Source organism: Vitis vinifera, chromosome 5, assembly GCF_030704535.1.
Source record: "Vitis vinifera cultivar Pinot Noir 40024 chromosome 5, ASM3070453v1".
NCBI classification, from domain to species: domain Eukaryota; kingdom Viridiplantae; phylum Streptophyta; class Magnoliopsida; order Vitales; family Vitaceae; genus Vitis; species Vitis vinifera.
The window spans coordinates 2,346,695-2,359,851 of record NC_081809.1 but is presented as its reverse complement, the minus strand read 5'-3'; the positions used below and the strand labels follow the sequence as shown (position 1 = coordinate 2,359,851).

General features: G+C 31.2%; 2 protein-coding genes across 2 annotated transcripts; both read right to left on the bottom strand.

Moving 5' to 3' along the window:
• Positions 1 to 623: 623 nt before the first annotated feature.
• On the bottom strand, positions 624 to 2,032 carry LOC109122585 (uncharacterized). The gene is made up of 3 exons (XM_059736667.1): positions 1,495 to 2,032; positions 1,165 to 1,399; positions 624 to 1,084 (listed from the first exon to the last, which is right to left on the bottom strand). The coding sequence occupies exons 1-3, from the start codon at positions 1,795 to 1,797 to the stop codon at positions 624 to 626; spliced, it is 999 nt and encodes a 332-aa protein (XP_059592650.1). The 5' UTR covers positions 1,798 to 2,032.
• Positions 2,033 to 2,139: 107 nt separating this feature from the next.
• Positions 2,140 to 3,179, bottom strand: LOC132253745 (L10-interacting MYB domain-containing protein-like). Its single transcript, XM_059736666.1, has 3 exons — positions 2,772 to 3,179; positions 2,201 to 2,677; positions 2,140 to 2,148 (listed from the first exon to the last, which is right to left on the bottom strand). The coding sequence occupies exons 1-3, from the start codon at positions 3,093 to 3,095 to the stop codon at positions 2,140 to 2,142; spliced, it is 810 nt and encodes a 269-aa protein (XP_059592649.1). The 5' UTR covers positions 3,096 to 3,179.
• Positions 3,180 to 13,157: the final 9,978 nt, after the last annotated feature.

The following is a 13,157-nucleotide window of genomic DNA, read 5'->3' as shown; positions in this document are numbered from 1 at the left end:
AATCTGCTAAACCTGCTGGGAGGTAATTTTATGTAAGAAGTTGCAGTTCAAAGTCCATATTTTGTAGATGACCCTACATGTGTATATATAGATATAAATATATATATCATATATGTACATGTACATCCAATCAAAAGGCCGGCACTTAGGTGGCATTTGTTTTTTTGGCTTAATTCTAAATAGAACTTTTTTTTAACTTAATACTAAATAATGCTTAATAGCATTAAGCATTAAGTTGTTTGTTTTTTTAAAATTTTATTTCTATTAAGTATTAAGCTGTTTTTTTTTTATGCTGAAAACCAATATCTTAATATTTTAATGTATTAAAAAAAATATAATTTAACTTATTTCTAAAAAGTTCCAAATAATAAAATTTTTATAATAAATAATTTATCATTATCATTCTTACAAAAAATAATTAATATATTTATTTTTTATATAATTAAAATAAAATATTTAAACTTAATAATATGAAAAATAATGGATTGATAAAAACCTAAATCAAATTAAAGAAAAAACATAACAATTCAAGTACATATTTTCAAATATCCGAAGACATCACATTTTATGCTAATATCTAAACATTGCATTTCTTACAATGGTAAAAAGCTAAAAATGACAAGTTAACTAAACACTTGAAAGAGTTCATTTGTGATTTGGTTTCGGAATTGTTGCATGAATTCTTGATCAGATGCTGCAAAAAAACTGCTTGTAGTTGAGTTTTGATTTTGATTGGCATTGTCACTTTCCAATTCCACTTCATTGTCATATTCAGAAAATAATTTATCCGCAACTGAGATTTGTCGAAGAAAATTGTGAATGGAGAAGCATGTCATGACAATTTTTGTTTGAGTAGTAAACGAATAAGGTGTCATTCTCTTCAAGATTGGAAAACGCGCCTTAACAACACCAAAAGCACGTTCAATGACATTTCTTAATCTTGCATGACATTGGTTGAATATCTCCTCTTTTCCTACAGCTTTACCACCACTACGAAAATCACTCAACCAATAGCGCACATTACGATATGGTGCCATAAAACCTCGACTGTGTGTGTATGCTGCATCTACTAAATAATATTTTTCTGAAAAAAAAAGGATTGAGTTGATTATTATAATGAATAAATACAAATTATATTAAATAAAATGAAAATAAAATATTTACCTGATGGGGGCATTGGAAAATTATGTTGCAGGTTACGAATAGTTTCTGTCAAGACTCTTGAATCATGAGTTGTTCCTTCCCATCCAACAACAACAAACCTAAATATCATGTCAAAATCACAAAGTGCCATAACATTTTGAAAACACTCTCCTCTCCCACGACCTCGATAAGGTACTTGTTGATTAGTGGGAATACATGCATGGATAAGAGTTCCATCAATTGCACCAACAACATCCTACATGGTAATAATTCTTTAAAATATAAATAATTATTTTTATATGAGAATAATACAAATATGATATGAATAATTAGAAATAAAAAATAATGTACCTTAAAAATTTGTCTTAGCCGACGATTGGAGATACCATTTGAACTATCATTGAATGATGGAGGAGTAATCATCTCTTTTGAGAAATTCACCATGGCCACTAAAACCTCATGGAAGTATTTATGAATTGTTTGACTTGAGTGTTGGAATCTATTCTTAATCAATCGATTCCGAAGATTATGACTAATAGTCATAAGAAACATGGTCATTTTCTCTTCAACATTCAAATGTTTACTGTCAACAAGCCATCCTTTTTCTCGAAACATGTGACATAGAGAAATAAATCCATGTTTTTCCATCCGCATTAGTTCATAACATGTGCTAGATGAACCATTTAAAAGCTCTTGAATGAAAAGTGAACCTGTAAATGATGAAGTAGAGACTCGTTCCTTATTAATGGATGAGTCACTCAATAATTTGAGCAACAACACAACCAATCTTCTTTTTAAACTCTTGTCACTTCTAACTTTGTATCTTCATCTTCACTTGATGATGATGAACTTGAACTATTTGAGTGATGTGAAGGATTCTCCATAAGAATATCTATTATAAAAAAAAAATAGTTATGAAATAAAAACATAAGTTTAAATGTATCAAATATCCAAAACAAACAAACCAAAAGTACCAAATTAAAATCATCATATAAGTCATATACCCTAGGCATTCCACAAATCTAAAACAAATATTTAAAAAGTTATTTTCGCAAGCTTGAATCCATCTCATTCGCTCTTCGTCACTTTCCATCTCCATCCACACCTCTCTGTACTCTTTCTTCTTGCAAAATGCATTAATTGCTACATAGTATAATGGATCCTCATAAGTCAAAAGCCTCTTCAAAATCTTCATGCATTCTTTGACTGTGGGTCCTTCAAAATTCTCCAACACATTCACTATTCTATACATTTCTTCTTGAGTTTGCTCTTTCTTTCCTTTCTTCTGTTTTTTCTTAGAACCTTCTGTTTCATCATTAGTATTTCTTGGCAAATCCTCATCTTCTTCTAAACTAATTGAAGTTTCACTAGGCATAGATGTAGAATGTGTTGATGATTCCTCAGCCCCAGAAGCTATCACTCCCCCAGAGCTCCAATTTTTAGACCCAGTAGCTAACACTCCTCCAAACAATGCCTCTAATTCTTCCACATTTGCTAATGGTTTAAAACGGAATTGTTTAGCTTCTGGATATTTCTATTTTACAAGATAAACAACAAATTAGTCATATATACATATATATATAAGATAATTATTTTTAAAATTCACTCAAATCCATAAAAAAAACTACCTGTAGATATTCTTCCCATTTTTCAGCTGGCCAATCAAAAGTTTTGGTTACAGAGTTGTAACCATGTCCTGTCATAGTCATCATTTTACTCCAAATGAGATATTGTCTTTTCATGTAATCCCACCCATTCTTAAGTTGTTTTGAAGTATAACGTTTTCCAAGTAACTTCTCCAACTCTTCAGCAATTCGAGGCCAAGCACTAGACTTTAAACCTCCACCTGATCTAAAGCCTTTGTTTGCCTCTTGAAGACAAAGATCAATAAAGTGTTTTCTTTGGATGGGGGCAGTCCAATTTGCCCTACTAATCTCAATATTTTGACTCATTACTGTACAAAAAACCAACCAACATTAATGACTAATTTTCAATTTTCAATTAAAGACAATAAAATAAAATAAAATAAACTTCAGTTGGTTTGGTATGTCTAAAAAGAAAAGGAAAATAATTTTTTCTAACAAAAATATTAAAAAGGATTATATGTAAAGTGGGAGAAAGTGAAGGGGTGCTTTTGAGGAAAGTAGCAGCTCATAAATGGTGGAAAGAGAGAGTAAATGGTGGGGGCTGTGATTCTGTAGGAAAGGATAGCACAAACACAAAGAGGTGAGAAAAAGGTCTACTATGTATTCATAGTAGACTGTACCCAAAAGTAAGAAAACTTTGGATTTTGCTATTGCACATTAAATTCATCATATCATTTTCAAGTTTCTGAGCATTTATATCATTTGATTGTGTAATAATTACACAAGATCTGCACTCTCAAAATTTCAAAGCTTTATAGGGTCATAGCTAACAAGGTAGAGTTGTGTGTGTAGAGTGTAGAGAGGAGGCACAGGCAAAGGCAAAAACATGGAGGTGGTTCAGATGTAGAGAAGATTTGTGGAGTATGCAGCATCCTTGCATTTATATGTATTATTAGATACATGGTAAATATTGTACAAACTTGAGCAAATGATTGAAAGGGACATAAGAAATACCATAATTTTTACAAGTATATATCCAGCAAACAATTTCAATGCCCCTAATTATGATTTCTCATTTTCAATAGAAACCCCCAGTCACATAAGTTATACTCTGATAGGCCAATGTTTCTTGCCATCTAAACCATTTGATCTAATGTCCATTGTTTGTGTCATTGTTTCAACCTCTACATGACTTTTTTTTTTTTTTTTTTACTTTTTATATGATAAGTTAAAGCCCATACAAATTCTAAAAGATAAAGACCCAGCAACCTTGGGGTGATTTAATCATTTGCTCAAGTTTGTATAATTGCTTTCTTTAATCACCACAAGGAATTCTCTGTCGGGTTCTACCATTGCTTTGTAATAGGACAAATTATCTTCCAAAGCTATTTTAATCTTGTGGGTTATAAAATATTGATATATTAGTTTTTTATAATCAGAACAAAAGAATATAATTTGGGATATGGAAAGGGAAGGGGCAGCTTATGATAGAAGATTACTTTGAAAGCCTGATAATCTATCTGATATTGATAATGGCATTATGTTAAAAATTCCAAAATCAGCATTGGGGTTTAAGAAGAAAATGATAGGAGGAGATGCTCTGTTTGAGCCTCATGCCTTTGATCCATCTTTAAGATTCTGGAACCTCATTGCTTCTTGGTAACAAATTGGGTTCTCAGCAGATTGAGTGGATATTGTATAAAAAAATCACTGCTCATGTAAAACTAAACATTTCATATGCCAAATCATTTTAGAATTAGGTTCCTCTGTAATTGGTTTCTGGGCTCACAGGAACTGTAAAGCCATCTTGATCTTTGTGGAAAAAGAAAGGAATGATTTGAATTACCAATTTCTTTGGCAATGGGGGGCATACCATTCTTAAAAAAGCTGCTAATGACTTAAGGAAGGGTAAAACAGGATAACAAGAGCTTGGCATTGGAGTGGGGAACAAATTATGATATAAGAGTGAATAGGATTGCCAAAGAGCATGAGCCTCTGTTTAAACTGGGGGAGAAATGGGATATTGCTATGGCTGCCATGTACCTTGCATCTAAATCCTTGTCCATGTGAAATATATATAACTTCTCCTTATGAAAAGGAGATGATGATTCCTATGGAGAATGACCCTCACATTTAGCAGTCAAAATTGCCTCTAAGGATGGATTCTAATTGAATAGGTTACAAGGGTGACTATGTAAGCCTTGTTTAAGAGATTAAAAAATGATGGAGAAAGACAAAATCATAAATTCACTGTAGAGAAAAGCCCATGCTGCTCGGGATGGGCTGATCCTTCTAAACTATTTCACATCAGGACAAGATGATGCATAAGTCCAATGCAGTAGGCAAGTGTAGGAGCCATTTTTGGATGATCCAAACCCCTACAACCTTACAAAAAGGACTCAAAAAATCCTATAAACCCCCCAACAATCAGAGAAACCTTTCATCTCTACAACAACTTTCAATGGCGTTCAATCATTTGGAGGGGGTATTCCACGTTATTTAAGAACTCTCATGGGCGTTCTAACAAACAGTTTGAGCACAAATGCTCTACCCAACAAACTATAATATGAAATCAATAAGATTAAACCCAAAATTTTTCTTCCTTAAAAAATAACCCAACAAACCACAAAAATCACAACAATCAAACAAACCCAAATTAACAATGAGACAACAACCATATCAAATAGGCTCTAAATAATAAGATATCACCAAACAAAGTTTTTCTTCCTTAAAAAATAAACGGACCTGCAACACGTGAACCAGAATGCTCTATTGAAAATGAGAGTTTTAGAAAGAGAAGTACTGGAAAATGAGACTCAAATGCTCTATTGAAATCCTAAAACCAAAATAAATTTGGGTCAGTTACCTTCGATTAGATCAACGATGCTGAATGAAAGAGGAGCTTCTTTCCAACTCTGTAGTCTCGGAAGGAAAGCGATGGAGGAGGAGAATGAAGAAATTATTGCTTTGGGGATGAGGTGAGGGTTGAGGATCGGGGTTGCAGAGAGCTACAAGGGATGGGTGGGTAGGTTTGGGCGTCGGGTTCGGGTTCAATCGCATTTGGTAAAGGTTTAAAAAATTGGCTTTTTCTAAATAGAAAAAGCCAAATTTTTTAGCTTTTTTTATTTAGTCAAAAATTTTAAAAATTCAGTAATAAGTCATCAAAAATTAAAAAAACAAACAACCTAAATTCTGAAAGCAAATTGTTTTCAGCAAAAAGCCAAAAAAACAAACGCCACCTTATATTTACGTGTTTTTTGTATTCAGCCTCCACTCTGTCGATGCTTCAACGATCATCTGTTGTCACCTGCTAATCAGCTGTTTTGATCCCTCTACTCTTTCTGAACGATAATAAATTTTGATGAAACCCATCTCATGGAGTGATGACATCTATTGAGGACGCTCCTCTCAAATTAAGATGGGACCATGACATGGAGGATTTGGTGCATGGGCCTGGCATCTATCAGCTTAAATCAAAACCCGCATCCGCATTTATCACATACAACAATTTTGTTGCCATTTGTTATTTGCTGTATCAGAAACAAGCGTTATCAAGGTCAGTGATCGTGGTGTTAATTCAAGACGATGACAATTATTAGAGAGAAAAAGAAAGTAACTGATTAATTTTGTCTAACTAGTATTTCAGAACTCTGTTCCTATAAAAGTTGGCTACTTGGCGATTTGAGCTGCCTTAAGGTTTCTCAGGAAAGTGTACCCACATCTAGCCTGTTTTTTGGCTAGATGTGGGATGTTGTGTTTGAATACTGGTGAATAAACCAAGCTCTAAAGGTGAATAGAGAAGAGTCATCCTGTAAAATTTACCCAGTAACATAATTTGGCATGTTCTATGATGCTAGTATAACAAAAATAATTTTGTCAAGTGAGCTGCTTTTTCCTTCTCTTTAAGTGGTTTCTTGTGGGATATTTCCATTCAAAATAAAACATATCACGACTGCAACAATCTGAATTTGTTTAAATATCCTAAAGCTCATTGCACTTAACCAATGAACTTGATGGTTAATCAACAAAATTCCATATAGAGCCCACATTGTGTACCCGTATCCTGTTAATCAACAGCAATTTCCACCTGCATGACTTAACTCACATATATCCTAAGCTCGTTTTCTCAGCTCTCACTGTAAATGCCGTACTTCCCAAGCCTTTCTACATTTTTAGAGAGGAGCTCTACTTTTACAGGTCTGATGAAACCTACTACTCCACTAAATTTATGACTTTCCATATATATATATATATATATATATATATATATATATATATATATATAAAATTAATCCTTTGGAGTCAACGTGAGTTCGCTTCTCATTGGAGGGGTCCCGCGATGTGGGTCCCAATCGGTGAACCCCACTATCTTTCTTCCTAAAACACCCTCAGGTCATATTCCTTATTTTAATTAAAAAACCATTTAGAATATTTAAAAAAAAATTAACTTTCAATCAAAAATAATAATTTATAATAGTTAAATAAAGATAAATTTTTTTATGTAAGGTATGGAAAAAAAATATTATTAATCATTTGCTATATTAATTGTAGGGACTCCTCCCTCTGATAACACGTGGCACACATCTCTTGATGACACGTGGCACACATTCTCATCCGGGTTAACCCCATCCGGATTTCCCCAAGAGTACACGTGACGCGCTTCTCCTATCCGGACTACCTCAAGGAGAAGCACACGACACTCATAAGCAATGCATCCGGACGACTAAACATAGGCCACCCGGATACATTGCCCAGATCATTAACTAAAGTAAGCAAGTCTTGCACGTTATCACAACAGCCTGTCATGGCCCACGTTCCGCCACCTGCAGAGTGAAAGGACAAGATGAAGTGACAACAAGTCACTTCCCACGATCACTTCACATGATCACATACCACGATCTCTGTCAGCCGCCCGTAGGGTGATGATGGCTCTGCCACCACCTAGTGTCATCATGACAACACAAAATATCTCCCCACCATTAAAGAGGGGAACAAAGCTTCTGATGTTATATATACGAACCTTCACACAAAAAGGAAGGTAAGCTTGCTATACCTAGTAAAAGGTCAACTGATTTATCTTCATCTCTCTAACCATGACTGACAAAACCTTCGGAGGGTACGTCCGGACACCCCGTTTGGACGCCTTTTGCAGGTGGAACGACTGAATCAAGAACCTATATTAGTTGAGATCGTGCGTCCATCCATTTGGCAACTACGTGGATCACCAGGGACGTGAGGCCTCAACATTAATGATTTTTTTTTAATATTTAGTAGATTGATCAGTGCCAAAATGACAATATTTAAGATAAATAAAGAAAAAAAAAGAGTAAAAGAACCACAAAAACGTGAATTAAATAAAAAAAAAAGTAAAATATAAGTGAAATAATGCATGTCTTACATAGCAAAGGTTTATTTTATATTTAAGTATTATTTTTTATTTATAATTATATTTTAGGTGTCTCACAAGTTTTTTAATTATATTTTATTTTCTTTACTAATTCTCACAAGTTTTGCTTCTTTTTTAATAATGTTAGCTACAAACATCACTACTAAACGCATTCTTAATTAACCAATTAAGTGATTTTTGGTTGGTTGGTGTTAGTTAAATCCTTTCACCATTTTAATGATTGATTAATTTAAATATAATTATATTTAAATAGGGCAAGCTAGACAATGAGTGTAAGGAGGCTAATTAATCACACAAGAGTGTGAAAAAATGGGAGATAATGTCTATTTTCTTCCTCCTCATTTTGCTATAAGGATTCATCCTAATCGGATAGTGGATGGTGTTCGCCATCCTAATCGGATTTGTTTTCATATTAGTATTCTTTTTCCTCATTTTGCTCTAAAGATTCATCTTCGTAGCATTCTTTCTCCTCAGAAAGCCCTAACATCTATTTTCTCTCTCTACATTTTTAGAGAGAGAAGCTCTCACCGTAAATTTTGTTACAGGTCTCACTGTAAATGTTGTGACCCTTTCAAAAGCCTTTAAAAAGAGCCTCGATTGAAGAATAACTCACTTAACCTTAAATCCACCATTGCCAGAGTGTAGAATCTTCGTCTTTGGTGCGCTGTCGGTGAGAAAGTAGCAGATCGTGGTTGTATGATAGTAGTGGAAAGGTCCAATAGTCTGAGAGGTTGTAGATCATGGTCTTCGTGGTGTGTTGGGGAAAAAGATAGTCATTGCAGATCGGTCTTCGTGGTGTTGGGGAAGAAGATAGAAGACAAGGGTTTCAAACCAACAGGTAATAACTAATAGAGGTAATAAAGGGAAGAATATCGATTTTTATTTTGTTTCCTTTCTTTTGCCTCAGTTTGGCTGTGAAATCATTATTTTATTACAAAATGCACATTTATATCTCTTTTCCCCCTTTTTGCTATCGTGTTGTGCTTAATGAACCATATGAGTATATATATACCCCTGTGTATATGGTTTAACACACTTTGTTGTTGCTATAATCTATCTTTCCTTTTCGTTTTTTTTTCTTTTGTAAAATAGAAAATGGTGGTAACTTTTATTGACAATCCAATAGTTTTTAATAACTCACTTTAAAATTTTTGAAAATAATTTTTAACAACATAAGATTAGTATATAGTAAGAAAGTTCTTACTTTTTACATATAAGTTTTTATTTAAAAAAAAAACAGAAAATGTATCCAAATGAAGTAAGGTATGGTTTGGATATACTTGTTATTTTTGTTTTTAAAAGCATAAAATGATAAATCCTATACAAAATGTAATAATTCTTTGAGACTCGCAATAATGATTTTTAAAAACCATTTACGAAAATGAAGAATTGGAAAATAATATTTATATAAAATTGGAGAATTCATAATGATAATATTATGATGATATTAAATATATTTATATGTAATGTTTTTATTTTATATAGAGATTATATTTTTAATTTATTAAATTATGTGATTTTTTTTTATCTTATAATATTAAATTGGTTCACTAAATTCTTTTTGTATGGTACAAAAATATAAAATACATTTATATGGTACAAATATTGTATTTTTAATTTATGTTTTTATCTTATAATATTACAAAATTAAATTACATTAGGAGATTAATAATTATTTAAAACAATTTTTTTTCAAATAATCATAAATGATTTAATAATATGGAATCAAGGGTATGTATTTACATGATATAGAAAAATTACATTTATATTTGAATCAATTTTACTTCATTATATCGTGTAGATTTTTTATTTTATAATATTCTACAATTAAATTACAATAGGAAATCAATAATTATCAAAAAATAAATTGGTTCACTAAATTATTTTTGTATGGTATAGAAATATAAAGTACATTTATATGGTAAAATTTATATGGTATATATATATATATATTGTATTTTTAATTTATATTTTTATCTTATAATATTGCAATATTAAATTACATTAGAAAATTAATAATTATTTAATTTTTTTCAAATAATCATAAATGATTTAATAATATAGAATGAAGGGTATGCATTTAGATGGTAAATTACATTTATATTTGAATCAATTTTACTTCATTATATCATGTAGATTTTTTATTTTATAATATTATACAATTAAATTATAATAGGAAATCAATAATTATCAAAACAATAAATTGGTTCACTAAATTATTTTTGTATGGTATAGAAATATAAAGTACATTTATATGGTAAAGTTTATATGGTATAGATATTGTATTTTTAATTTATGTTTTTATCTTATAATATTGCAAAATTAAATTACATTAGAAAATTAATAATTTTTTTTTCAAATAATCATAAATGATTTAATAATACGGAATGAAGGGTATGCATTTACATGGTTAATTACATTTATATTTGAATCAATTTTACTTCATTAGATCATGTAGATTTTTTATTTTATAATATTCTACAATTAAATTACAATAGGAAATCAATAATTATCAAAACAAACTTTTTTAAAAGATTTTTTTAAAAAAAAATATTCATTTATTTAACTATTATTTATTTTAATTAAAAAACATATAAATAAGTGGAAGACAAAAAATGATGTACTTAGGTGAGATCGTGTTTATTGTTTTTTTAGTAGAATTTATTTTTATATGGTAACAATATGAAACATATAAGTGAGTGGAAAATTGAATATTATAATTCTTATATAAATGTGTTTATATATATTTAATTTGAAAAGTAAGTTGTTTTCCTTTTATACATGGTTAGGTTAATATTTCAAAATGACTTCAAAACATTATATTAGTTGGGAGCATGTAGAACTTGTTGGTGGTAGTAGAAGAACCACAAAGTGTAAATATTGTGGGAAAGTCATACATAGCGGTATAACAAGATTAAAGCAACACATCGCACATATATCCGGACAAGTGGAAGGATGTCCACGTGTATCGGTAGAAGTGTCATATAGTGTTAGACAACATATGTCTGATACTTTAAAAGAAAAAACACAAATAAAGAAAAAAAAGAAAATGAACGACTTTTGAGTTCCTTAAATAAAGAAAATTTCTATGAAAATGATGAGGGTGATTCTGATGATGAAATTGAGGAAGTTGCTATGTCTGATTTTGAAAGAAGACAAATGAAACAAGCAATGAAAGAAATTCGTCGAATTTTTGAAGAAGGTAGACAAAAACATCAGAAGGGTGGTAGTTCCTCACAACCTTCTAATGCTAGGATTAAACGCAGATTGACATGTAGCTTCAGTGTAAGAGAATGAGCTAGCATACCTCCAAAAGGAATTGACCCCTACATGTTCCCATCAAAGCAGAAATCAATAAAAAAACTTGTTTTCTAATGAAGGTGTGAAGAAAGTATGTAAAGTTATTTCTAAATTATTTTTCTTTAATGCAATACTCTTTAATGCAACTGACAGTGGGCTTTACTATCAATCAATGATTGATACCATAGCAGAAACAAGTCCAGGCATCAAGGGTCCCACTGGATACCAAATTGGAAATACATATTTAGATGATGAGCTGCAAGAGCTTAAGGTATATATAATAACATTGAAGGCTAAATGACTTATATATGGGTGCACAATCATGTGTGATGGTTAGATTTCTAGGACTTGAAAGCCTATCATCAATTTCATGATTTATTGTGATAGAAGTATAATATATCATTCTTCAATTGACACTACCAATATACCTAAGACAGTAGACTACATCTTTTCCCTTATGGATAAGTTGTAAAGGAGGTTGGGAAGGAAAATGTTGTTCAAGTAGTCACTGATAATGAGACAAGTTTTAAAGTAGTCAGTATGTTGTTGATGGAGAAGTGGAAACATTTGTTTTGGTCTCTTTGTGCAGCCCACTGTATTGATTTCATGCTTGAAGATATTGCAAGCATGAAATAGATTAAAGAGACATTAGATCAAGCTAAGATGATCACAAGATTTATTTATAATAACTTGAAAGTAGTGAATTTAATGAAAGTGTTTACCAAGGATATAAATATGTTAAGGTCGGGAATAACCCGTTTTGCCACTTAATTCATTTCATTTGAGAGTCTTATATGTTATGAGGCTTATTTGAAGAGAATGTGCACAACAAATAAGTGGCATGAATTCAATAAAGATAGGAACAGAAAAGGTCTAAGAGATAAGGTATCCAACCTTATCTTAACTGATCGATTTTTGAAGAAGATAGGGGAAGTTCAAACCATTATGGAACCTCTCGTCAAAGTATTGAAATTGGTTGATCAAGATAAAAAGTCCACAGTATCAATCATTTATGAAGCAATGGATAGAGATAAATTGGCTATCAAGGCATCGGTCAAGCAATGGGAAAAGTATTGAGAAGTCATTGATAGAAAGTGGGAAGGTCAATTGCACAACCATTTGCATGCTGCAGGTAATAAAAAAATTATTTATATATTTTTTATTATTTTTTTCAGTACAAATTATTATAAACCGATTATTATTTAACTTATGCCGGCATATTTTTAAAATCCAATGTTCCAATATTCAAAGCACTTCTCCAACCATTTGGAAATTAAAGTTGGATTAAAGGAGGTTATCAAGAGTTTAAAGCTAGATTTGAATAGACAAGCAAAAGCTATTAACAAGGTATAATAATAGTTTGTGACCTTTATATAATACATTTTGTATATGTAATGTGCATTAACAAAAAAAAATGTTAATGATGTAGGTGAAATTATTTGTTGACAGTGGATGAGAATTTGGAAGTGCACTTACAAAGAAAGCAATAAATCAATCTCTTCCAAGTACTTAATACATTTACATCTATTACAAATAAGAAATTATCATCATTTTTTGTTAAATATATCATAGTGATTAATAAGTATGCATTTTCTTTATTATAGTTGAATGGTGGAACAACTATGGCGACGAAGGTCCACATCTACAAAAGATTGCTATTAAAATTTTAAGCCAAACTTGTTCTTCATCAGGTTGTGAAAGAAATTGGAGCACATGATCAT

What these genes read in the sequence shown, in the direction of transcription:
- LOC109122585 (XM_059736667.1), bottom strand. Translation starts at nt 1,797, where the DNA reads ATGCGGATGGAAAAACATGGATTTATTTCTCTATGTCACATGTTTCGA. An exon ending in GGCTAAGACAAATTTTTAAG is followed by an intron (nt 1,400 to 1,494) that starts GTACATTATTTT and finishes ATTACCATGTAG; the next exon opens with GATGTTGTTGGTGCAATTGA. An exon ending in TTTTCCAATGCCCCCATCAG is followed by an intron (nt 1,085 to 1,164) that starts GTAAATATTTTA and finishes TTTTTTTTTCAG; the next exon opens with AAAAATATTATTTAGTAGAT.
- LOC132253745 (XM_059736666.1), bottom strand. Translation starts at nt 3,095, where the DNA reads ATGAGTCAAAATATTGAGATTAGTAGGGCAAATTGGACTGCCCCCATC. An exon ending in AATGGGAAGAATATCTACAG is followed by an intron (nt 2,678 to 2,771) that starts GTAGTTTTTTTT and finishes CTTGTAAAATAG; the next exon opens with AAATATCCAGAAGCTAAACA.